Source organism: Pan troglodytes, chromosome 13 (genome assembly GCF_028858775.2).
Source record: "Pan troglodytes isolate AG18354 chromosome 13, NHGRI_mPanTro3-v2.0_pri, whole genome shotgun sequence".
Lineage (NCBI taxonomy): Eukaryota > Metazoa > Chordata > Mammalia > Primates > Hominidae > Pan > Pan troglodytes.
The window spans coordinates 14,269,439-14,290,797 of NC_072411.2; the positions used below are offsets into that span (position 1 = coordinate 14,269,439).

The 21,359-nt window shown below is 51.9% G+C and overlaps 1 protein-coding gene across 6 annotated transcripts; it reads right to left on the reverse strand.

The window, feature by feature from the left end:
• Window positions 1-308: 308 nt before the first annotated feature.
• On the reverse strand, window positions 309-14,596 carry LOC104004131 (mitogen-activated protein kinase-binding protein 1-like). Of its 6 annotated transcripts, none has more exons than XR_010149688.1 (15): window positions 11,824-12,047; window positions 10,870-10,980; window positions 10,602-10,670; window positions 8,668-8,802; window positions 8,246-8,379; window positions 7,975-8,030; window positions 6,558-6,794; window positions 5,876-6,042; window positions 5,516-5,661; window positions 5,217-5,414; window positions 4,962-5,046; window positions 4,417-4,700; window positions 3,837-4,192; window positions 3,070-3,155; window positions 309-2,430 (listed from the first exon to the last, which is right to left on the reverse strand). XR_010149688.1 is itself a non-coding variant. In XM_054678878.2 (15 exons), exons 3-15 carry the CDS (start codon window positions 10,631-10,633, stop codon window positions 2,203-2,205), a joined length of 2,403 nt encoding a protein of 800 aa, XP_054534853.1. In that variant the 5' UTR covers window positions 10,634-10,670; window positions 10,870-10,980; window positions 14,507-14,596; the 3' UTR covers window positions 309-2,202. The 6 variants fall into 6 exon arrangements, 5 of the variants coding, with proteins under 5 accessions (XP_054534853.1, XP_063646395.1, XP_063646394.1 ...); XM_054678878.2 differs by lacking the exon at window positions 11,824-12,047 and adding an exon at window positions 14,507-14,596 and having other exon boundaries at window positions 3,578-4,192; XM_063790325.1 differs by having other exon boundaries at window positions 3,578-4,192; window positions 8,668-9,433; window positions 11,824-12,384.
• Between the last annotated feature and the right edge of the window lie 6,763 nt (window positions 14,597-21,359).

Below are 21,359 nucleotides of genomic sequence, written 5' to 3' on the forward strand. Positions count from 1 at the left end.
GCCACGAGGCCCCCCACTCACATGGGGCAGAGGGCAGGAAAAGGGCGGCCACATTCTCACAAACTTCTGGCGAAGGGTAGCTGCCTCCTCGTGAAGGACCTGGCCCAGAGGGCGAACCTGAGTCCCACCTGCGGTGGGCGCGGCTGGTGTGGGAAGTGGGGACACAGTAGGCACGGGCCCGCCCCCGCCGCCGCGGGAGTTCCAGGGCCATGCGGGTGGCGATGCTAGAGGAGTGGGGAAGGGCCAGGTTTGGAGCAGCTCAAGCGCACTCAGGCTGATGCCCCGGAGCTGGGAACCTTTTGTAACCCTTTTTCTTTTTTCTTTTTTTTTTTTTTTTTTTTTTTTGAGATGGCGTGTAGCTTTGTCACCTAGGTTGGAGTGCAATGGCGCGATCTGGGCTCACTGCAACCTCCACCTCCACCTCCAGGGTTCAAGCGATTCTCCTGCCTAAACCTCCCGAGTAGCTGGGATTACAGGCGCCCACCACCACGCCCAGCTAATTTTTTTATTTTTAGTAGAGACAGGGTTTCACCATGTTGGCCAAGCTGATCTCGATCACCTGACCTCGTGATCCACCCGCCTCGGCCTCCCAAAGTGCTGGGATTACAGGCTTGAGCCACCACACCTGGCCCGGAACCCATTTCTTTATAAGCCTCTGCCTATGGCGCAGCAGGGCGGGTGAAGGGGCTCTCGTGGCCTGAAGCTGTGGTAAAGCTGCTCTGACTTACCTGCAGCAGAGGGGAGCAGTAGGGCCCAGAAAAACCTTTCCTCAACTCTTCAACTGCCTCACGACATGGTCCCACTCTACCTCCTAGGGTCCCCTATCTCCTTTCCCTCACCCCTAATTACTGCCCTTTTACATTCTAACTTATCCCCTCACCTCTGCCACTTACCTGTCCCATCTACCATTTTTCTAGTGTCTCCTTTGGCCCCAGCACCTCCCTCCTCTCAAACTCCAGTATCCAGCACACCCGTGGGTGCCCAGCACTGCCTTTGAGGAGGCTCCTTCTACCTAAACCAGGTGTCCTATGGGCCATCTCGTATCAGCTAGGCTGTGGACACCAAGAATCCAGAATCTGGGTTCACTTAGTGTACTGCACCCCTTTTCTGCTCCCTGATAGGTGTTCCACATAAGCCAGGGTGGTGAAGCTGAGGCAGGATGTGCCGGCAGGCACACAGCAGCCAGCCGGATACTCTGGCAACCAACACTCAACAGCGTGCTGTGCAGGTAGGTGTGTGTACATGTGTGCGCGTGCATGCGTGTGATCTCATCTGTGGCCAAGGTCCTCAGGAGGTAGGCCAGCGCCCTGTAAACGAGGGATGTTCCAACACAGGCTTCTGACTAAGCATCATTCAGGATGCAGGGAGAAGGTGGCCTCTGGGCTCCAGCAGCCGGCTGGGGTCCAGGGTGGAGGACAGGGAAGAACAAGGGGCTGAGGAAAGGAGGCCAGAGCTTCATGTTTGCCCAGGTGAGGGCTTACTGTCCTGCAGCAACGTCCCACAGCTGGCTCAAGTTCTGGCCAGGAGAGTAAGGGGTCACAGGGAAATACAATGCTGGGCCCCTCTTGGAGGGAGAATGGGAGTGGAATGTGCGGGCTCAGGTCCAAATACCAACTCAAGTCTCCTGATGGCTGGGGACACCCTGGACGGCCAGATGGCTCTGCCTTTCTGAGCTGCCAGGTATTGGGGAAAACCACCCTGCTCTGGCAGCCAGGGGAGTGCAGCTGGTGTGAGAGGGGAAGTGCAGGTAGAGGTGAAGGCCCACAGTTGGCTGACGGGCACTGAATACCACATCACCTCTCACCTCGACCCCAGAGTATCCTGTGTATGCTCCACCACAGGGAGCTAATCCCTGCAGTAATTTCAAATGGCTTCTAAGAGAGGGCCAGCCCTTCCCAGATTCCTAGATGGGGCAGGCTGCCCTCCTACCTCTCACAGCACCAAGATGACAAAGACCCAAGACCTGTCCCTGCCACTGGAGGGGCTGTGGAGGCAGGAGTTCCAAGGAAGTGAGGCAACAGTCAGGGAAATAAATTAATAAATACAGGCCCCCCACGAGGAGCGGCTGGGAAGGCTGCTTTGCCTCTGAACACTGCTCCCTGCTTTCCACTCCAAGCAGCCCCGCAGGTTTTGGTGAGGGGCAGAGGGGCTGCAGTTTGGAATCGCTGGGGCATTCATTCACTTGGGACAGGCTTCTAGAACTCAGAGTTTGCCTTCCATACGCCGTTCCATGGCTCGAAGCAACAGTTCTGAGTATTGCTCCAGCAGGGCCTGTGTCTGCTCGGCTCCCACAGCCCCAGGGCTGCTGCCTGGGCTGGACAGCACTGCCCCAGCCACAGCTTCCAGCTCCTGTCGCACTGAAGAGAAGGTGTCTCTGAGGAGCTGGGCAATCCGACTTTGCTCTGCTGAGGGCATCTTGCAGCCAGCCACCTGAAACAGCACCCCCAGAAGTGAGGTGGAGGAGCCTGTCAACAGACATATAAAAGGGAGGGGCCCCACCTGGGTCCAGCCTGCCTCAGAAGGGACTAGCTGGGAACTCTACCCACCAAGATCAGCATGTATGGCCAGGGAACATGGGATGCAGGCAGACTCTGGGGGTGACGCCCAAGGAGGAACCCATTGGATTGCAGAACCGTCTACATCTTATGAGCAACTCCTTATGACAACTCCGGCAGAATCTGCTTTCTCTTTCAAAGTTTGGGCCTTCTTGGACTGTCCCCTATGTCTAAGGGGGCCAAATAATTCATGGATATGAAAAAGGATGCCATTAATAATTACACTGGGACAACGACATAAACTGGGATTGTCCTGAGCCAACTAGGAGGTGTGGTCTCTTCAGGCCTCACCTCCTGAGGGAAGTCTCCAGCTCTTAACCAGAAATGACCGCAGGTGCCCGGTACAAGAGGCTAGCCTGGCCTCTAACCCCCTCACCTATGCTGCCCAAGATGTTCTTGAGTGTGCCATCCTGTCAGCACAAGAGCCTTAGCATACTGTTCTGGACATGGTTATCCGAAACACCCAGCACTACTGACGTGCCCACCCTCCTGCCGGGGGGCACCTAACACCCACCGAGTGGTAGAGCCACACTGCCTGGCACACGCTGCCGCGGAGCTCTGCCACCAGCTGCTCACACTGCTCCAGGCTCACCGCTGGCTCTGAAAGAGACGGATACAGCTCAGTGAGGCCCAGCATGTAGCCCTTTCAGGCCTCCGCACCCAAGACACTCAGAGCAGGAGAGACCTAGCCCTCAGCATTGCACCTCCCACTTGCCCTCAGTCCCTTCCTCTTGGCTTCTCTTCCAACGGCCTCCCCAACACCACACAAACAAGGTCCAGAGGAGACGGCCAGCCCCAAGTTCAGAAGCCACTGAATGGGCAAGTGAATCACAAGGAAATCATGAAGGTCAGCAGGAGGGTCTCACCATCAGGGGTGTGACTTACGGACCTGCGACAGGAGCAGACAGGACAAGAAACACCAGAAGCTGTACCCACAGAAATGGGATGGAGCCAGACAGCGGCCAACAGAGAGGGGAGAGTAAGGATGGGGCAGGAGATGAGAGCTGGGGAGCTGTGCACACCTGAGTCCTGGCTCAGGGCTGCCCCTGGCTTGGTGCATTCCATGGGGTTGGGAGTCTTCTCAGGGGGTGGGGGCTGCAAGTTTTCAGGGCCTTGGAAGAGGCTGCTGACTGGCAGTTGCTGGGCACAGGGGCTGCTGGGCCCAGGATGAGCCTGGCACTCTGTCCTAGGCTTGGGAGTGGTGCCCTCCCCCAAACAGGCCCATCTCTCAGTTGTACTGTGAGCTTTTCCTAGGCCCACCGGGTAGCCAGGCTTTTCTACCTCGCCAGGGGCCCGGCCTTTGGTGACAGGAGAGAATGCAGCCAGGGTAGGATGGTCAGGCAGTGGTTTGGGGATGTCCAGGACCAGGTGAGCCCGGCTGGGCAGGGCCAGCTTGCTGAGTGGTGAGACTCGGATGGGGGCATGAGCTTGAGGTTCAGCCACCAGGCCTAGGTTCTCCCCAACAGAGATACTGCAGGATATCTTGGCCATGGAACTGGTGGTGGGGTTCTGATAGGAGTGAGGCCGAGACGGACGGCCATCAGCTGGGGGCAGGGAGCCCAGACCATCCTGAGCTTCGATCTCCCGAGACAGCAGTGCGCCTGGTGAAGGGGCCTGCAGACTGGCCTCATGTCTTTCTGCAAAGGAGACAGAGGTATACACAGGTCAGGTGTTGAGGAAGGCATCCCAGGTGCCAACACCCAATCCCGAAGAGCTGCTGTTCCCCTCCACATGCCCATTAAGGGACACCTAGTGGCCAGCACAGTGGCACATCAGGGCCACACCAGGCCCTCCCTCCTCCAGCATGTACATGTGTTCCATACACCCTGCACCCTGGCACTGAACCCATCAGGCTCCTCACCCTGTGGCACCAGACTGTGCACAGACTGGGCCTTCTGGAGTCCAGAAAAGGGGCTGGCTGTGGCCACTCTCTTGGGAGCCCAGCTGCTGTCAGGGTTGAGACGGCATCGTGGCAACAGCACAGAGGCTGCCTGCTGGGGGCTGGGGTTGCCAGAGGACGGTTCCACCTCCGGGGGTGCTCCAGGGGGATTGGCACCATTGCCTCTCGGCTGCTCACCAGATGCCTGTGGCACCTGGGCTGGTCTCGACATCAGTGCCAGGCTTGAGGAGGACGGGGATGGTTCCCTACAGGGAGGAAATGTGGGAGAAGGCCCAGAGAAGGCTCAATGCTCCTCCCTGCCAAAATGGCGAGAAACTCATAGCACCAGGGCACTAGGAGAGAACCAGCACAAAGCCAGATAGGGCTGGGGAAAGGCCAGTTAGCCCAAAACCGGGAGTGCAAAACACCCCGTGCATGGAGAGACAGAACACTGGAGAGGAGAGGGCAGCAGCCCTGGGAGGCCAGGAGAGCCAGAGCTGCTGCTGGGGGGTAGGGGGCCTCTGTACCTGAGTGGGCGGGTCTGTACTTGCAACAGGAATCGTGAAGAGATACTCCGAGACTCTGACCTCTCTGGGACCTGCACTGGGGCCCCTACCAAGGTCAGAGAAATCATGAATTGGGGCAAAAACCAAGCCCTTGCCCCAGATTTTGCCTCCTTGAGACCCCCAGCCACAGCCTATACCCTGGGACCCTCCTCTCAGGTAGGCAAGGAGGGGAGAAGGGCAAATTGCAGGCACTAAATGCTGGCCCTCTGACCACACCTGGAGCAGCTCCACTGGCCAGAGTCTCAAAGTGCTGTTTTAGAAACTGCTCCTGGTCTGGAGTCTGGGGGCTGCCCTCCTGTAGCCCATAGGGGCCCATGCCTCCCTCCTCTTCTTCCTCTTCTTCATCACCCTCAGCTGGCTCTTCAAGGTCTGAGGAGATGCCATCCACACTGAGGGGCTCCGTGCTCTCAGAGTCTGGGTGTGGGGAGGGGAGAGAGGCATCGCACTGCACCCATCTGTTGCCAGAGCCTCCCCACCCACCCCCCATGGCCCCTCCCTCCAGGCTACAGCCTCACCTTCAGTGGGGTGCTCCGGGCTGGAAAGGCAGCTGCTGCTGTAATCCACAGAGCAGGCACTGTCAGGGCTGTGCTTTTCTGAGCTCCTGCTGCCTGGGTACACTCTTCCCAGAGTTCCCCGGGCTGGAGCCTGCACTTGGAACTCACTGTCAGGATTCCAGCAGGGAGAAGAAAAGGCAGTGAGCAGGGGTAGGCAGCAGCCCCGCTGGACTCCTGCCTGTGATCAGGGTGAGGGATGAGGCAGTGGTGAGCTGGAAGGAAAGCCCTGAGTATCCTGGGGGCCAACCCTCCCTCGACTAAAGAACACTCATAGGGAGGGGAAGACGGGGGCACGAGGTCTGGCTAGGGAAGGATCCTTGCCTGGTATCCATGGTGGGGTTGTCACTTGGCTCCGGGTAGACAATACCATCTTCAATGGGTGCAGGTTCCAGATCTTGGGCAAAGACCCCTTCCTCTTGTGACAATAATCGGATAATATGGGGATAGGAACAAGGTTGGGAAGCCTGAGGCCGAGGGGGCTTTTCATTCTGGGAACACACAAAGGGATGTTAACAGAGCAGAGGTGACAGATGAGGCAGTGGTAGCTGGGGGGTAAGCCCTGAGTATCCTGGGGGCCAACCCTCCCCTTGGAGAAGAGGTGGAGGTGAGTAAGGATGCGGTGTGCACTTATTCAAGGGGAAGCTGAAGGACAGACATCGAGAAGCCAGGCTGGGCTCCAGTTGCTGATGTGAGCTTCTGGATGAACTGTATTAGCACTCTGGGCTGCCAACCTCCAGCTACCACTTAATACCAAGAGTCCTCCAAGAAACCCAGCCCAGGGCAAAGGCCACTTTTGCCTCTCTACCCCAACCCCTCCCCTGCCTATCCTGATGACCAAACCATACAGACCAGCCACCCCCATCCTGGCTTTGCAGTTCAGGTTACCCATGTGCCACAGGGGCAGAGCAAGCATAGCTGGACCAGTGCTCAGGTCCCAGCTGGTGGCAAAGGCTGCCTAAGGCCCCTTGGAACTCTCTAGAGAGCTGGGAGAAAGCAGGCTCACCTGGCTAGTGAGTGAAGTCTCAAGGGCCTGCTGCCCATGCTTCCTGGGACCAGATGGGATGATGGCCAGCGAGTCCTGGCTAGGGTCCTGCAGGCTTGGGGCCAGTGTTTCCAGCTGCCGCAGATCCAGCATGGATCTAACGCTCAGTTCCACACCTGGCTGAACCCAGCGCCCTCTTCTTCTGGGTCCCAGGTTGGCTGCAGGAGCTGGGTCCAGGAACCCCACGGACTCCTGTGCCTGGTGGGAGGTAGGGGGTGGGGGAGGAGTAACAACAACCACACAGTCAGATCAACAAATATCCACATATCCCTTACTATGTGCCTGGCACACTACACATGCTAGCTTACTTCATCCTCACAGCAACCTTTTGAAATGGGCACTAGTATCATCCTTGTTTTACAGATGAGGAGACTGAAGCACAGGGGGCTTAAGTGACCAGTCTGCGTCCCACAGACAGTAAGTGGCCTGCAGGTTAGTCTGGCTCCAGAGTTCACACTCTTAGCTGCATTCCACATCCTCTGGCACAGGAACCCCTAGTCTCAGCCTTCACCTGGTATCGTGGATGCCTCAGAGCTGGGGGTCTCTAAAAGTCTCCTACTCTGAGGACAGCCCCAGCAGCAACCACTTACTACCAAGAGTCCCCCAAGAAACCCAGCCCAGGGCAAAGTCCACTTCTGCCTGTCTACCCCAACCACTCCTTTTGCCTCTCTACCCCTATCACTCCAATAGCTGGGGGCCCCAAAGTCCCTTCACAGCACCAAGGACAAACCTATAGCCCAGGCCTGAGACCCCTGGCCCGGTCAGGGTGCTCCAGAGACACCACAGCATCATCACTCTGTGAAACTGTTGCTGACAACGGAAGGTACTGGTGCTTGGGAACTTGCTCTGAACACCTTGATCCCCCTTTGGCCACCCCAGGGCAGTCGCTGAATTATGGGTCCCCTCATGGCCTTTTCCCTCTAACTATTCTGGAAGTTCTCCGCTTACCTCCTAACCGGGGTCTTTAGAACTGTTTCTCCAGATCTCCGCTCTTTGGATCCTTGATTTCCTGCATTTTAGTTCTAACTATCTGGCTTAGGGGTCCTTTGTCCTCTCCACCTTGAGCTCTTCTCTGATGATATTTACTTCCAGGCACCAGGCAGCTGAACAAGTGCCCCACCTCCCCAGTGCTGACTAACCCTGTGCTCCATCCACCCCAACTGGTCCACAGGAAGGAAATACCTGGGCTTTCTTCACCCCGCACCCAGGACCGGCCCAGCTGCTTCAACTTCCCCGACAAGCCCTTCCTTGGACACAGGAGTGCAGCATGTGGGCAGACCCCATGCCCCAGTACCCTACCAGGCCCAGAGAGCCCTGTTCTCACAGCTCCCTTTGCCTCCTCTAACCTTGGGAGAACATTTTAACAATGGCGACTCACCTGACTCATCTCCCAGTGGGACAGGCTTCGGGGCAAGGCTGGGCTGGGGACCAAGGCTAGACAGAAACAGGCAGTCAGAGGAAGTGTCTCCTGCCCCCCCGCCCCCACCCAACCCTGGAGCCCTGGCCCCATCAGCCCATACCCTGTGTGGCCTCAATGATGCCTCAGTTTCCTCAGCTCACACTGCTCTCACCCCACAGTCTCAGAAAAACCATATCTAGCCATCATACCAACTAGGACCTGTCTGCCCCCACGCCCAACTGCCACAGACCCAGTGCCTTCTTGGTACTCTTGGCAAGGACGGGCAGTGCTGGAAGTTCTTCTTCAGTCCCCTCATCTTCTCCCTCCTTGTCACTGTCTGATGAGAGAGCCGGTCCAGGAGACAGCATTGATGGGGCCTGGTGCCTGAGTCCGAGACAAGGATGGGCATGGGGAGAGGAGACTCAATAGGGGGAGAGGAGGCTCAATGGGGGAAGAAGGAAGAGGAGACTCAATGAGGGGAAGAGGAGACTCAATAGGGGGAGAGGAGACTCAACAGGGGGAAGAGGCTGACATCATGGATCCTTGTGTGAGAGGTAAGGTCTTGGGAGACAGAGTTGCTGAATGGCAGGCCCAAAGCATGGAGGAAGTGCAGTGAGGTCCCAGCAAGCCGTCTGCACACCCACCCATTACTTGCCCACATTCTGTTCTCACCGGTTGGGTCCAGAAGCCCTTCGGGGAGAGGATGGTCCTTGCTGCTTGCCGCCCCGCTGACGCTGGCGCAACTCAGCCAGACGGTGCCTCATGCTGATGGTCATCTCAGAGCTCAGGCGCCACACAAATATGCAGCTGGGGTAAAGCCACACAGTTGGCTGAAGGAGGGGCAGGTGGAATGGCTAGCGCCATTCGTTCCCCTTATCCATGGACGTGTATCAATTACTTGCACTTAGTTCAGAATCTTTAGCCACTCTATGTTCATGGTTATTTCATTTATTCAATGTAGTAACATGTTTAAACCTCTCCCGTCCTGGAAAAAAAAAGTCCTACATTTAACCCTATCTCCCTCTTTAGCTTAAAGTCATCTGTAATCTTCCTTGCCATTTATTTACTCCATGTCCCAGGTTGAACAGTATCCACACGCCCCCAAAAATTCATGTTCTCCCTAGGAATCTTAGAATGTGACTTTATTTGGAAATAGGGTTGTTGCAGATGTAATTAGTTAGGAGTGGACCCTTAATCCACTATGACTGGTGTCGGTGTCCTTAGAAGAAGAATAGAGGGAATGCAGAGGCACACGCAGAGAGGAGGCCATGTGATGATGGGGGCAGAAACTGGGGTGATGCATCTACAAGCCAAGGAATGTCAGGGCTTGCAGGAAACCCCAGAAGCGAATGGAAAGGCATGGAGCAGATTCTTCCTAGCATCTTCAGAGAGAGCATGGTGCTGCCAACACCTCGTTTTGAACTTCTAGCTTCCAAAACTGTGAGAGAAAAAATTTCTGTTGTTTTAACAAGACACCCAGTTTCTGGTATTTTGTGACAGCAGATCTAGAAACTGAATATACCCTTTAAACCACCACCGTTTTTCTTTTGGTTCCAAGATTCTTTCGTGTATGACCTGCGAGAGCCAAATCCAGTCTTTATTTGGCCTCTCTGGAGCATGTGCAACTCATTTATTCCTTATTGATGCTTCTCCCCCACATCCTTCTCGGCCTCTTTCATTGCTTCCTAATCTCACAGCCAGCTACCGCATACTGGAGTCCCTGGGTTCATCACCACCTTTTCCCACTCTGTTCCTGCTCCACCGCAATCTCATCCAAATACCAGCTCTCCTCCCACCCCCATGCTGATGATTCCCCAAGCCCTCTGGCCTAAGCCTCTCTCCTGAGATCTACTTTGAGTTCCCCACTGCCTCCTGGACATTTCCACCTAGAACTTGTACAAGCACTTCAAAAACTACATGGCTAAAATGGAAGTCATGGTCTAGAAGCCTCCTTCCCACATAAACCTGCTTTTCCTCCTGTAACCTGCATGTCAATGAGAGGCTTCACGTTCACACAGGGGCATAAGCCAGACACCTGGCATCTTCTTGGGCTTCTCCTCTGCACCCTTGGCCGTGGTCACTGAAGCCAAAGGACTCTGCCCATAAGGGTTTGGGGAATGTATCCTCTGCATCCCTGCTGCAGCTGCTTCAGCTCAGCCTCTTACCACCTCTTGTGGCTAGTGGAGACCTCCACTACACCAGACTTTCATGCTGCTCTGGGAGCACTTTCTTATACCACCTTGTTTTAAGCCATTCCCCTGCTTCGAATGCTTCAGGGTTTCCTGGTCACCTGCAGGATGCTGTCCTTAGCATTCCTCCACTTGGAATAACAACGCCTTGTAGCATCTGGCTTTCAGGAGTTTAGAGTGGAGGGGCTCTGCATTCAACTCCAGGACCTACCACATACTTGGTGCGTGGCCCTGGGCAACATACTTACTCTCTCTGTGCCTCAGATTCCTCACCTGAAAATGGAGATAATAATAGTACCTACCTCATAGGGTTGTTGTAAAGATTAAATGAGCGAATATGTTCAGAGTACCCGGAACTGTGTCCAGCATGTCGTAAGTGGGCACTAAATATTAACTGCTGTTGCTGTTAAGTATTACCTTTCCCCACTCATTTCTGTACAGCTTCCCATGTGCGTTGTTTTCCAGCCGATCAGAACACTCTTCCATCTTAGAAGAAAAAAAAAGAAGCCCCACCTGTGTTCCCCTGGCTCTTGGCCTTGACACACACTGTCTGGAATACCTTTCCCACCACCTCTCACCCCATGCTCCCTATGAACATACTTCGACTCATCTTTTCTAACCTAAGTGCCCTCCCCTGCAGTCAAGCATGCTCTTCACTGAGCCTTCGTAAGGACCTTGTGCTCACCTCTATTGCAGCACAGATCACACTGCATTATAAAGGACCATCTCCTGTCTCTCTGTCCATCTTTCAGAGTTTGCTGTATTGATCTTAGTGATGTCAGCACGTGGCACTCAGCTAGACAAAGAAAGCAGGCTCAATAAAGGCTGGTAGAATTAAGTAAAGAATTGTATAAAGGCATTAAATAGAGATGGGGTACAAATATGTCCCAGGCTGCCTGGGATAGTCCTGGTTTAGGCCATGGTCCTGATATAATTACTAACAACACCCTCTTTCACTGTCAAAAATATCTCCTTTGGACAATACATTATAAGGTCACTCTAGGTATTAGAGCTGTGATTCTCACCCTATCAGGCCCAATTTTCTCTTTGCTTAACAGCTATTTTAGAATACCCTATGCACTATCTTTAAATGGGATTGAGAGGCAATAGAAACTGCCAATAACAGAATTTCAAAAAAACCAATGTAATACCCTAAATAGAATGCTAAATGGAAAATGAAGGAGATTTTTTAAAAAGTGGCTTAAACTAAAATTATGTGTGCAGTATTTTGATGTGTAAATGCTTAGGTCTTACACTTCTGGCCAAGATGGAGTAACAGAGACCAAAATTACTTTCTGACCTAAAACAACAAAAATACTGGAGAAAATATATGAAACTATGGCCCTCAAGCAACAAAGGGAATCAATCACTGGAATCAAGCATCAAAAGGCAGTGATCCTCAAGAAATGAGAAACAAATGAGGCTAGCCCCACAATTGACCTCCCAAACACCTTAGAAAACTTTCCAGGCCACAGCACAGGAAGAAAGAATGCAGATGGAGCTCAGAGATCTTCCTGAGTTGAGGGGACAGAACTGTGAGTCTGGGAAGGCCAATGTGGCTAGAATTCATAGGGCAGAATATTGAGGAGGAGAGGGCTGTACAGAGACAGAGCTCTGGAAATCTGAAGATAATACTTACCCTACTTGACTGTTTAACAGAGTAGTGATCAGAGTATGCAGGTATGAAAATCGCCTGAGAGGCTGGACCCGGTGGCTCGCACCTGCAATCCCAGCAGTTTGGGAGGCTGAGGTGGGTGGATCACAAGGTCAGGAGATAGAGACCATCCTGGCAAACATGGTGAAACCCCATCTCTACTAAAAATACAAAAATTAGCTGGGTGTGGTGACACACGCCTCTAGTCCCAGCTACTCAGGAGGCTGAGGCAGGAGAATCTCTTGAACCTGGGAGGCAGTGGTTGCAGTCACCCGAGATCCAGCAAAGCATGGGCAACAGAGCAAGACTCAGTCTCAAAAAAAAAAAAAAGAAAGAAAGAAAAAAGAAAACTGCCTGAGAATGGAAAAAGAATCATCCACAAAGAGAGCCAGCCCCTCTTCCCCCCTGGCTCTTGGGACCCCGATCGCAAGGTGGGGAGGCACCTCGCGAGGCGGAGACTGAGAGCCAGCTCCTCTTCCCCCACTGGCTCTTAGGACCCCTATCGCAGGAAGGGGAGGCACTCCCCGCGAGGCGGGGACTGAGAGACAGCCCCTCTTCCTCCTGGGCCCTTAGGACCCCCATTGCAGGGGGAGGAGGCACCCCCCGTGAGGCGGGTACAGAGAGCCAGCCCCTCTTCCCCCACTGGCTCTTAGGACCCCCATCGCAGTGGGGGGAGGCACCCCCGTGAGGCGGGGACTGAGAGCCAGCCCCTCTTCCCCCGCTGGCTCTGAGGATCCTCCGTGGACTCACAGCCTCTTTACCATATTGTGAGTAATATCATCTCCCCCTCTGGAGATTACGAACTCTTTCACAGACGGGTGTACACCCATCTGTATTGGGAGTAATATTATCCTCTTCCTCCCTGAATATTAAGAACAGTATCACAGGGGCGTTTCTACTCCCTGTGATATCGCGTGTCATATCCTCCTCTCCCATGTTGCAATTAGAAGGAATATCAGTGGGGGCGTGTCCATCTGTAGGGAAAAGAAAGAGAGATCAGACTGTCACTGTGTCTATGTAGAAAGGAAAGACATAAGAGACTCCATTTTGAAAAAGACCTGTCCTTTAAACAATTGCTTTGCTGAGATATTGTTAATTTGTAGCTTTGCCCTAGCCGCTTGGCCCCAGCCACTTTGAACCAACCTGGAGCTCACAAAAACATGTGTTGTATAAAATCAAAGTTTAAGGGATGTAGGGCTGTGCAGGACGTGCCTTGTTAACAAAATGTTTACCAGCAGTATACTTGGTAAAAGTCATCGCCATTCTCTAGTCTCAATAAACCGGGGACACAATGCACTGTGGAAAGCCGCAGGGACCTCTGCCCTTGAAAGCAGGGTATTGTCCAAGCTTTCTCCCCATGTGATAGTCTGAAATATAGCCTCATGGGATGAGAAAGACCTGACTGTCCCCCAGCCCGACACCCGTAATGGGTCTGTGCTGAGGTGGATTAGTAAAAGAGGAAAGCCTCTTGCAGCTGAGATGGAGGAAGGCCACTATCTCCTGCTTGCCCCTGGGAACTGAATGTCTCGGTGTAAAACCCGATTGTACATTCGTTCAACTCTGAGATAGGAGAAAAGCTGCCCTGTGGCGGGAGGCGAGACATGTTTGCAGTAACACTGCCTTGTTCTTCTTTACTCCACTGAGATGTTTGGGTGGAGAGAAACAAATCTGGCTTACGTGCACGTCCAGTCATAGTACCTTCCCTTGAACCTAATTATGACATAGATTCTTTTGCTCACATGTCTTCTGCTGACTCTCTCCTTATCATCACCCTGCTCTCCTACTACATTCCTTTCTGCTAAAATAATGAAAATCATAATCAATAGAAACTGAGGGAACTCAGAGGCTGGTGCCGGTGCAGGTGCTTGGTGTGCTGAGCGCCGGTCCCCTGGACCCACTGTTGTATCTTTACACTTTGTCTCTGTGTCTTATTTCTTTTATCAGTCTCTCGTCCCACCCAACTAGAAATACTCACAGGTGTGGAGGGGCAGTCCACCACTTCATCCACCTTCTGTCATATTGAAAGTAACATCATCTTCTTCCCTCCAGGATCGTGGGAATAATATCCCTGGGGGGTTTCCACTTTCTGCCATGTATGTAGTCATATCACCCCCTCCGCCGTGGAATATTATTAAGGACCATCTCACACGGGGGTGTATACTTCCTCCGATATTGGGAGTGACATCAACCTCTCGGTCTCTGAATATGAGGAAGAAAATCACAGGGCGGGTGTACACCTCGTGCTCTATGATGGGGAGTCATATCTGTCTGTTATGGGGAGTAATATCATCCTCTCCCTTTCAGGATACTAATTACAATTTAACAGGCTGGGTGAACACAGCCTGCGATGCTGACATTATTATCATCCTCTCCCCCTCTTCCTCCCCTGGCTCTTAGGATGCCCATCACAGGGGAGCGAGCCGCCCCCCGTGAGGCGGGGACTGAGCCAGCCCCTCTTCCCCCACTGGCCCTTAGGACCCCCATCGCAGTGGGGGGAGGCACTCCCCGCGAGGCGGTGACTGAGAGCCAGCCCTTCATCCCCGCCCAACTCTGAGGATCCCCATCACACGGGGGAGGCACACCCCGTGAGGCGGGGACTGAGAGCCAGTCCCTCTTCCCCCCCTGGCTTATGACCCCCATCGAGGATTCTAAGATCCTTAGGATCGACCTGGAGGGCTGTGGGTATTAGGTGTCCAAGAAGAAAACTCAGATCTGCCGACGACCGCAGGTACCTTACTTGGGATTTACTATTCGACAGGTGTCCGAAAGCAGCCCGGGATCCGAAAGAAAGCAGGTCATTTGCAATCTTCCGGAGCCTAAGGGCAGAAGCCTGGTGAGAGAATTCCTAGGAGCTGTGGGGTTTTGTAGACTGCGGAGCCCAACTTTGCAGGATTAGCCACGCCTTTGTATGACGTCACAAAGGGGGGGGGACTGGGAACATTTGGAATGGGGATTCCAACAACAGCAAGTCTTTCATGAGTTAAACGAAAAACTTCTGGAAGCCCCAGCCCAGGGGCTACCGGATCTCACAAAGCCTTTTCCATTGTATGCATCAGAGAAAAGATGGCAGCTGGACTTTAAACCCAAACTGTGGAGCCCTGGCTGAGGCCGGTGGCCTACCTCTCTAAACAGCTAGACAGGGATTCGAAAGGATGGCCCCCCTGTTTGAGGGCCTTGGCAGCAACTGCCCTGCTAGTACAAGAAGCAAATCAGCTGACTCTTGGGTAAAACCAGAACATAAAGGCCCCCCAAGCTGTGGTGACTGAAAGCCAGCCCCTCTTCCCCTCCTGGCTCTTAGGACCCCCATCGCAGGAAGGGGAGGCACTCCCCATGAGGCGGGGACTGAGAGACAGCCCCTCTTCCTCCTGGGCCCTTAGGACCCCCATCGCAGGGGGAGGAGGCACCCCCGGTGAGGCGGGGACTGAGAGCCAACCCCTCTTCCCCCCCCCCCCGGCTCTTAGGACCCCCATCGCAGGAAGGGGAGGCACCCCCCGCGAGGCGGGTACAGAGAGCCAGCCCTTCTTCCCCCCCTGGCTCTTGGGACCCCCATCGCAGGGGGGGAGGCACCCCCCTCATGGCGGGGACTGAGAGCCAGCCCCTCTTCCCTCCATTTCTCTTAGGACCCCCATCGCAGGGGTGGAGGCACCCCCCACGAGGTGGGGACTGAGAGCCAGCCGCTCTTTCCCCCCTGGCTCTTAGGACCCCCATCGCAGGGAGGGGAGGCACTCCCCGCGAGGCGGGGACTGAGAGACAGCCCCTCTTCCTCCTGGGCCCTTAGGACCCCCATCGCAGGGGGAGGAGGCACCCCCGGCGAGACGGGGACTGACAGCCAACCCCTCTTCCCCCCCTGGCTCTTAGGACCCCCATCGCAGGGCGGGGAGGCACCCCCCGCGAGGCGGGGACTGAGAGACAGCCCCTCTAAGCTTTCTGGCTCTTAGGACCCCCATCACAGGGCGGGGAGGCACCCCCCGCGAGGCGGGGACTGAGAGCCAGCTCCTCTTCCCTCCCTGGCTCTTAGGATCCCCATCGCAGGAAGGGGAGGCACCCCCCGTGAGGCCGGGACTGAGAGGCTGCCCCTCTTCCCCCCCGTGTCTTGGGACCCCCATCGCAGAGGGTGGAGGCACCCCCAGCGGGGCGGGGTCTCAGAGCCAGCCCCTCTTCCCCCACTGGCTCTTAGGACCCCCATCGCAGGAAGGGGAGGCACACCCTGCGAGGCCGGGACTGAGAGCCAGCCCCTCTTCCCCCCATGGCTCTTAGGACCCCCATCGCAGTGGGGGTAGGCACCCCCTGCGATATGGGGAGTAAGAGCCACCTCCTCTCCCCCCCGAGTTATTACGATCCACGGTGGACTCACAGCCTGTTTACTATATTGGGGGTAATATCTCCCCCTCTGGAAATTATGTGCTGTTTGACAGATGGGTGTACACCCTCGGTGTGCAGAGGTTGTACACCCGTCTGTATTGGGAGTAATATCATCCTCTTCCACCCTGAATATTAAGAACCGTATCACAGGTGTGTTTCTACTCCCTGCGATATTGGGTGTCATATTCTCCTCTCCCACACTGAAATTAGAAACAATATCAGTGGGGGCGTGTACACCTTCTGTCATATTTAAACTAATATCATCCTCTTCTCTCCAGGATCATGGGAACAACATCCCTGGGGGGGTGTACACTTTCTGCGATAAATGTAGTAATATCACCCCCTCTGCCTTGGAATATTATTAAGGACCATCTCACACGGGGGTGTACACTTCCTGCGATATTGAGAGTAATATCGACCTCTCTGCCTCTGAATATTAGGAACAGTATCACACGGTGGGTGTACACCTCCTGCTCTATTATGGGGAGTAATATCTATCTGTTATAGGAAGTAATATCATCCTCTCCCTTTCAGGATATTTATAACAATATCACAGGATGAGTGAACACAGCCTGCAATACTTTAATTATTATCATCCTCTCCCCCGCGGGATACCAGGAACAATGTCACAGAAGAGGTGTACACTCCCTGCGATATTGGGAGTAATATCCTACGCTTCTTCCGTGAATATTAGGAGCAATATCACCGGGTGGCTGTACATTCATTGCTATGTTGGGAGTCATGTCATACTCTATCCCCTGGATATTAGGATCAGTGTCACAGGGTGAGTGTACACCTACTGAGATATTAAAACTAGTATCATGCTCTCCATCCCTGGATATTAGGAACAATATCACAGGTAGGTGTACACCCCCTACGGTATTAGAAGAAATAATATGATTAATTATTAAGCATCAGTCTTAATAATATTACTAATTATTAAACATCAGTCTTAATAATTATCAATGGTAATATTAATTAATAGTATAACGTTATTAATCATCAATGATTATTTTAAATATGATTATGCATGATTAAAATTAATTATTAGTATTGTCATTTTTCAATATTAGTTATTAATCTTAATATTAATTATTGTTTTATTACCAACATCACTTATTGATTTAATTAAGTAACATTAATTACCGATATCATTATGTTATTAATAGTGAGGTTGCTATTAATTATTAATAGTAACCATTAATATTTTTAATCCGTAGTAACTTTTACTATCTTTATAGTAATTATTTATATCGATGATTTCTATTAATTGTTATTATATTTATGAATATTAATACTTAATATAATTGTTCCCGATATCCGAGGGGTAGAGGATGTTACTCCCAATATCACAGAAAGTGTACACCCCTCTATGATGTTATTCCTAATTGCCAGGAAGTAGAGGATGACATTATGAAAAATATCGCAGTGGGTATACATCCCTTCGGTCATCTTTTTTCCTAATATCCTGGGTGGGAGAGGATGATATGACTCCCAATATCGCAGGGGGCGTAGACTTCCCCCGTGATATTGTCCCTATCATCCAAAGGTGGAGAGGATGATATTTCTTCCAGTTTCGCAGGGGATGTACACCACCCCTGTGATATTGATCCTAATATCCAGGGGGCGAGAGGATGATGTTAGTCTCAATATTGCAGGAGGTGTACACTCCCTAGGGATATTGTTCCTAATATTCAGGGACAGAGAGGATGATCTCACTCCCAATATAGCAGGGAGTGGACACCCCTTCTGTGACATTGTTCCTAATAGCCAGCGGGGGAGGGGAAGATATTACCCCCAATATCGCAGGGGGTGTACACCCCTTGTGACATTGTTCCTTATATCCTGGGAGGGAGAGGATGATACTAGTGGCAATGTCGCAGCGGCTGTACACACCCACTGTGATATTCTTCCGAATATCTCGAGGGGGAGAAAATGATATTACTCCCAATATCCCAGGGGGTGTACATCCTCCTGTGACATTGTTCCTTATATTCAGGGGGAGAAGACGATATTACTCCCAATATCACAGGGGTTGTACACACCTCCTGCGATATTGTTCCTAATATCCCGAAGGGGAGAGCCAAATATTACTCTCAGTATCGCAGGGGGTGTACACCTCCTTTGGAATATTGTTCTTAATATCCATGATGGGAGAGGATGATATTACTCCCAATATCGTAACAAGTGTACAGCCGCCTGTGATATAGTTCCTAATATCTAGGTGGAGAGAGGATGATATTACTGCCCATATCGCATGAGTTGTAAAACCCCTTCCATATTTTGCCTACAATCCCGAGGGGAGAGGATGATACTACTCCCAATATCGAAGAAGGTGTACACCCCCCTGGGACATTATTCCCAATATCCACGTTGGGAGACGATGACATTACGCCCAATATGGCAGGGGATGTACACCCACCCTGGGATATTGTTCCTTATATCGAGAGGGGGATAGGGTGATATTATTCCCAATATCGCAGGGGCTGTACACCCCTCCTGTGATATTGTTCTTAATATCCTAGGAAAGAGAGGATGATACTACACCCAATATCTCAGGGGGTGTACACCCACCTCCTTCAGATATTGTTCTTAATGTACTCCACCTCCCCCGACCAGGGATATTGTTCCTTATATCCAGGGGAAGAGAGGCTAACATTATGCCCAATATCGCAGGGGGTGTACACACCCTCTGTGATGTTGTTCCTAGTATCCAAAGGTAGAGACGATGATATTACTGGCCATATCGCAGGGGGTGTACACTCCTCTTGTGATACTGTTCTTAATATTTAGGGAGGGAGACAATGATAGTACTGTCCATATTGCTGGGGTCACAACACCCCCGTGATGTTGTTTTTAATATTCAGTTTGGGAGAGGATGATAATAATTTCAATATAACAGGGGACACCCCCCCCGTGATGTTGTCCCTAATGTCCAAGGGAAGAGAAATGATATGACTCACAATATGTCAAGGGGTGTACATCCCCTGTATAATATTCTTCCTAATATCCAGGGGGGATTAGAATGATATTACTCCCAATATCACAGGGGGTGTACGCGACCCCTTTTATATTGTTTCTAATATCTAGGGAGGGAGAGGATGATATTACTCCCAATATTGTAGGGGTGTACACCCCTCCCGTGACATTGTTTTTAATATTTAGGTAGGGAGTGGGTGATATTACTCTCAATATCTCAGAGGGTTTACACTCTTCCTGGGATACGGTTTCTAATATTAAGTGGGAGAGAGGATGATATTATTCCCAGTATCGCAGGGGGTGTACATGTCCTGTTATTTTGTTCCTAATATCCAGGTTGGGAGAGGATGATATTACTGCCTATATCGTAGGAGTTGTACACCCCATCAGTGATATTATTCCTCATATTCAGGGGAAAAGAGAATGACATTACTCCCAATAGCGCAGAAGGTGTACACACCCCTTTGATATTGTTCCTAATACGCAGTGGAGGAGACGATGATATTACTGGCCATATCGCGAGGGGTGTACACCTCCTCTGTGATATTGTTTTTAATATCCAGGGGTTAGAGGATGACATTAATCCCATGATCGTAGTGGGTGTACACCAATGCTGTGGTATTGTTCTTAATATCCAGGGAGGGAGAGGATGATATTACTGTCACTATCGCAAGGGGTAGACACTCCTTCTTTGATATGGTTCCTAATATCCAGGGGGGAGAGTATGATATTAATCCCAAAATCGCTGTGGGTATACACCCCTTTTTGATATTGTTCCTAATACACCGGGGGAGAGTCTATGATATTACTGCCCATATCACAGGGTGTGTACACCAGAACTGCTATATTGTTTCTTATTTCCAGCAATGAAGAAGTTGATATTACTCCCAAAATGGAATGGGCTGTAAACCCCCCATAAGATATTGTTCCTAATATCCAGGGGGAAAAGGATGATATTACTTTCAATGTTGCGGCAGGTGTATAATCTGCCTGTTATATTGTTCCTAATATCTGGGGTGGGGGCGGCGGGGTGAGAACGATATTACTCGCAATATCTCAGAGGGTGTACACTGCCCCTGTGATATTGTTCTAAATATCCACCAGGGAAGAGATTAATATTACTCCCAATATCCCAGGGGGTACACATCCCCACTGTTATATTGTACCTAATATGAAGGGGTGGAGAAAATGATATTACTCCCAATAGCGCCGTGTGTATACAGCCCTCCTGTGATATTGTCCCTAGTATCCAGGGGCTAAAGATAGATATTACTCCCAATATCCAGGGGATAGAAGTTGATATTAAACCGAATATCACAGTGGGTGTACACAACTCCTGTCACATTGTTCCAAATATCCAGGCAGAGAGAGGATAATATTACTCAAAGCATTCCTGGGGGTGTAGACAGCCCTCTGTGATATTGTTACTAATATACAGAAAGGGAGAGGATGATATTACTCTCAATAAACAGAAGGGTACAATTCCCATGTGATGTTGTTCTGAATATCTAGGGTGAGAGAGGATGATATTACTCCCAACATTGCAAAAGTTGTAAACACCTTCTGTGATATTGTTCCTAATATCCGGGGGAAAGAGGATGATGTTACTCCCAGGATCGCAGGGGGTTGTACACCCCCCTGTGATATTGTTTCTAACATCCAGAGGGGGAGAAGTTGATATTACTTCAAACATCACCGGGGGTGTACACCCCACCCGTGATATTGTACTTAATATTTAGCGGGAGAGAGGGGGGTGATATTACCAATAACGTAGGGGAAAGTCAACCCCCTCTCCCTCGCTGGATATTACGAGCCATATGACAGGGAGGTGTCCACCCCCCACCATATGGTGAGTAATATCACCCTGCTCTCCCCCCACCTCCAGCTTCTTTCTGCTAATGTCCCCTTGCCCCTCCAGGTGGCTTTCTTGGGCAGGGCATAAAAGAAATTACGTGGTTTTCTTGCTCAGATTTGTTCGCAAGTCCACAAGAAATACTCAGGGAGTCTTGCAAAAATCCGGTGTTACAGCAGCTAAGTCAGCCAGCTAGCCGTGCCCTACAGTTGAGATGGCATGCCATGATTCCCCTCTCTTTCACCTGCTGACTCCTCCTCAGCCTTCCGGACTCTGCTTAGGTGCCTCTTCCTCCAGGTCGTCCGCTCCCGTCCCCACCCTTCCTTAC

What these genes read in the sequence shown, in the direction of transcription:
- LOC104004131 (XM_054678878.2), bottom strand. Translation starts at nt 10,633, where the DNA reads ATGGGAAGCTGTACAGAAATGAGTGGGGAAAG. An exon ending in CCCGGAGCACCCCACTGAAG is followed by an intron (nt 5,415 to 5,515) that starts GTGAGGCTGTAG and finishes CCCCACACCCAG; the next exon opens with ACTCTGAGAGCACGGAGCCC. An exon ending in GGCCAGTGGAGCTGCTCCAG is followed by an intron (nt 5,047 to 5,216) that starts GTGTGGTCAGAG and finishes TGACCTTGGTAG; the next exon opens with GGGCCCCAGTGCAGGTCCCA.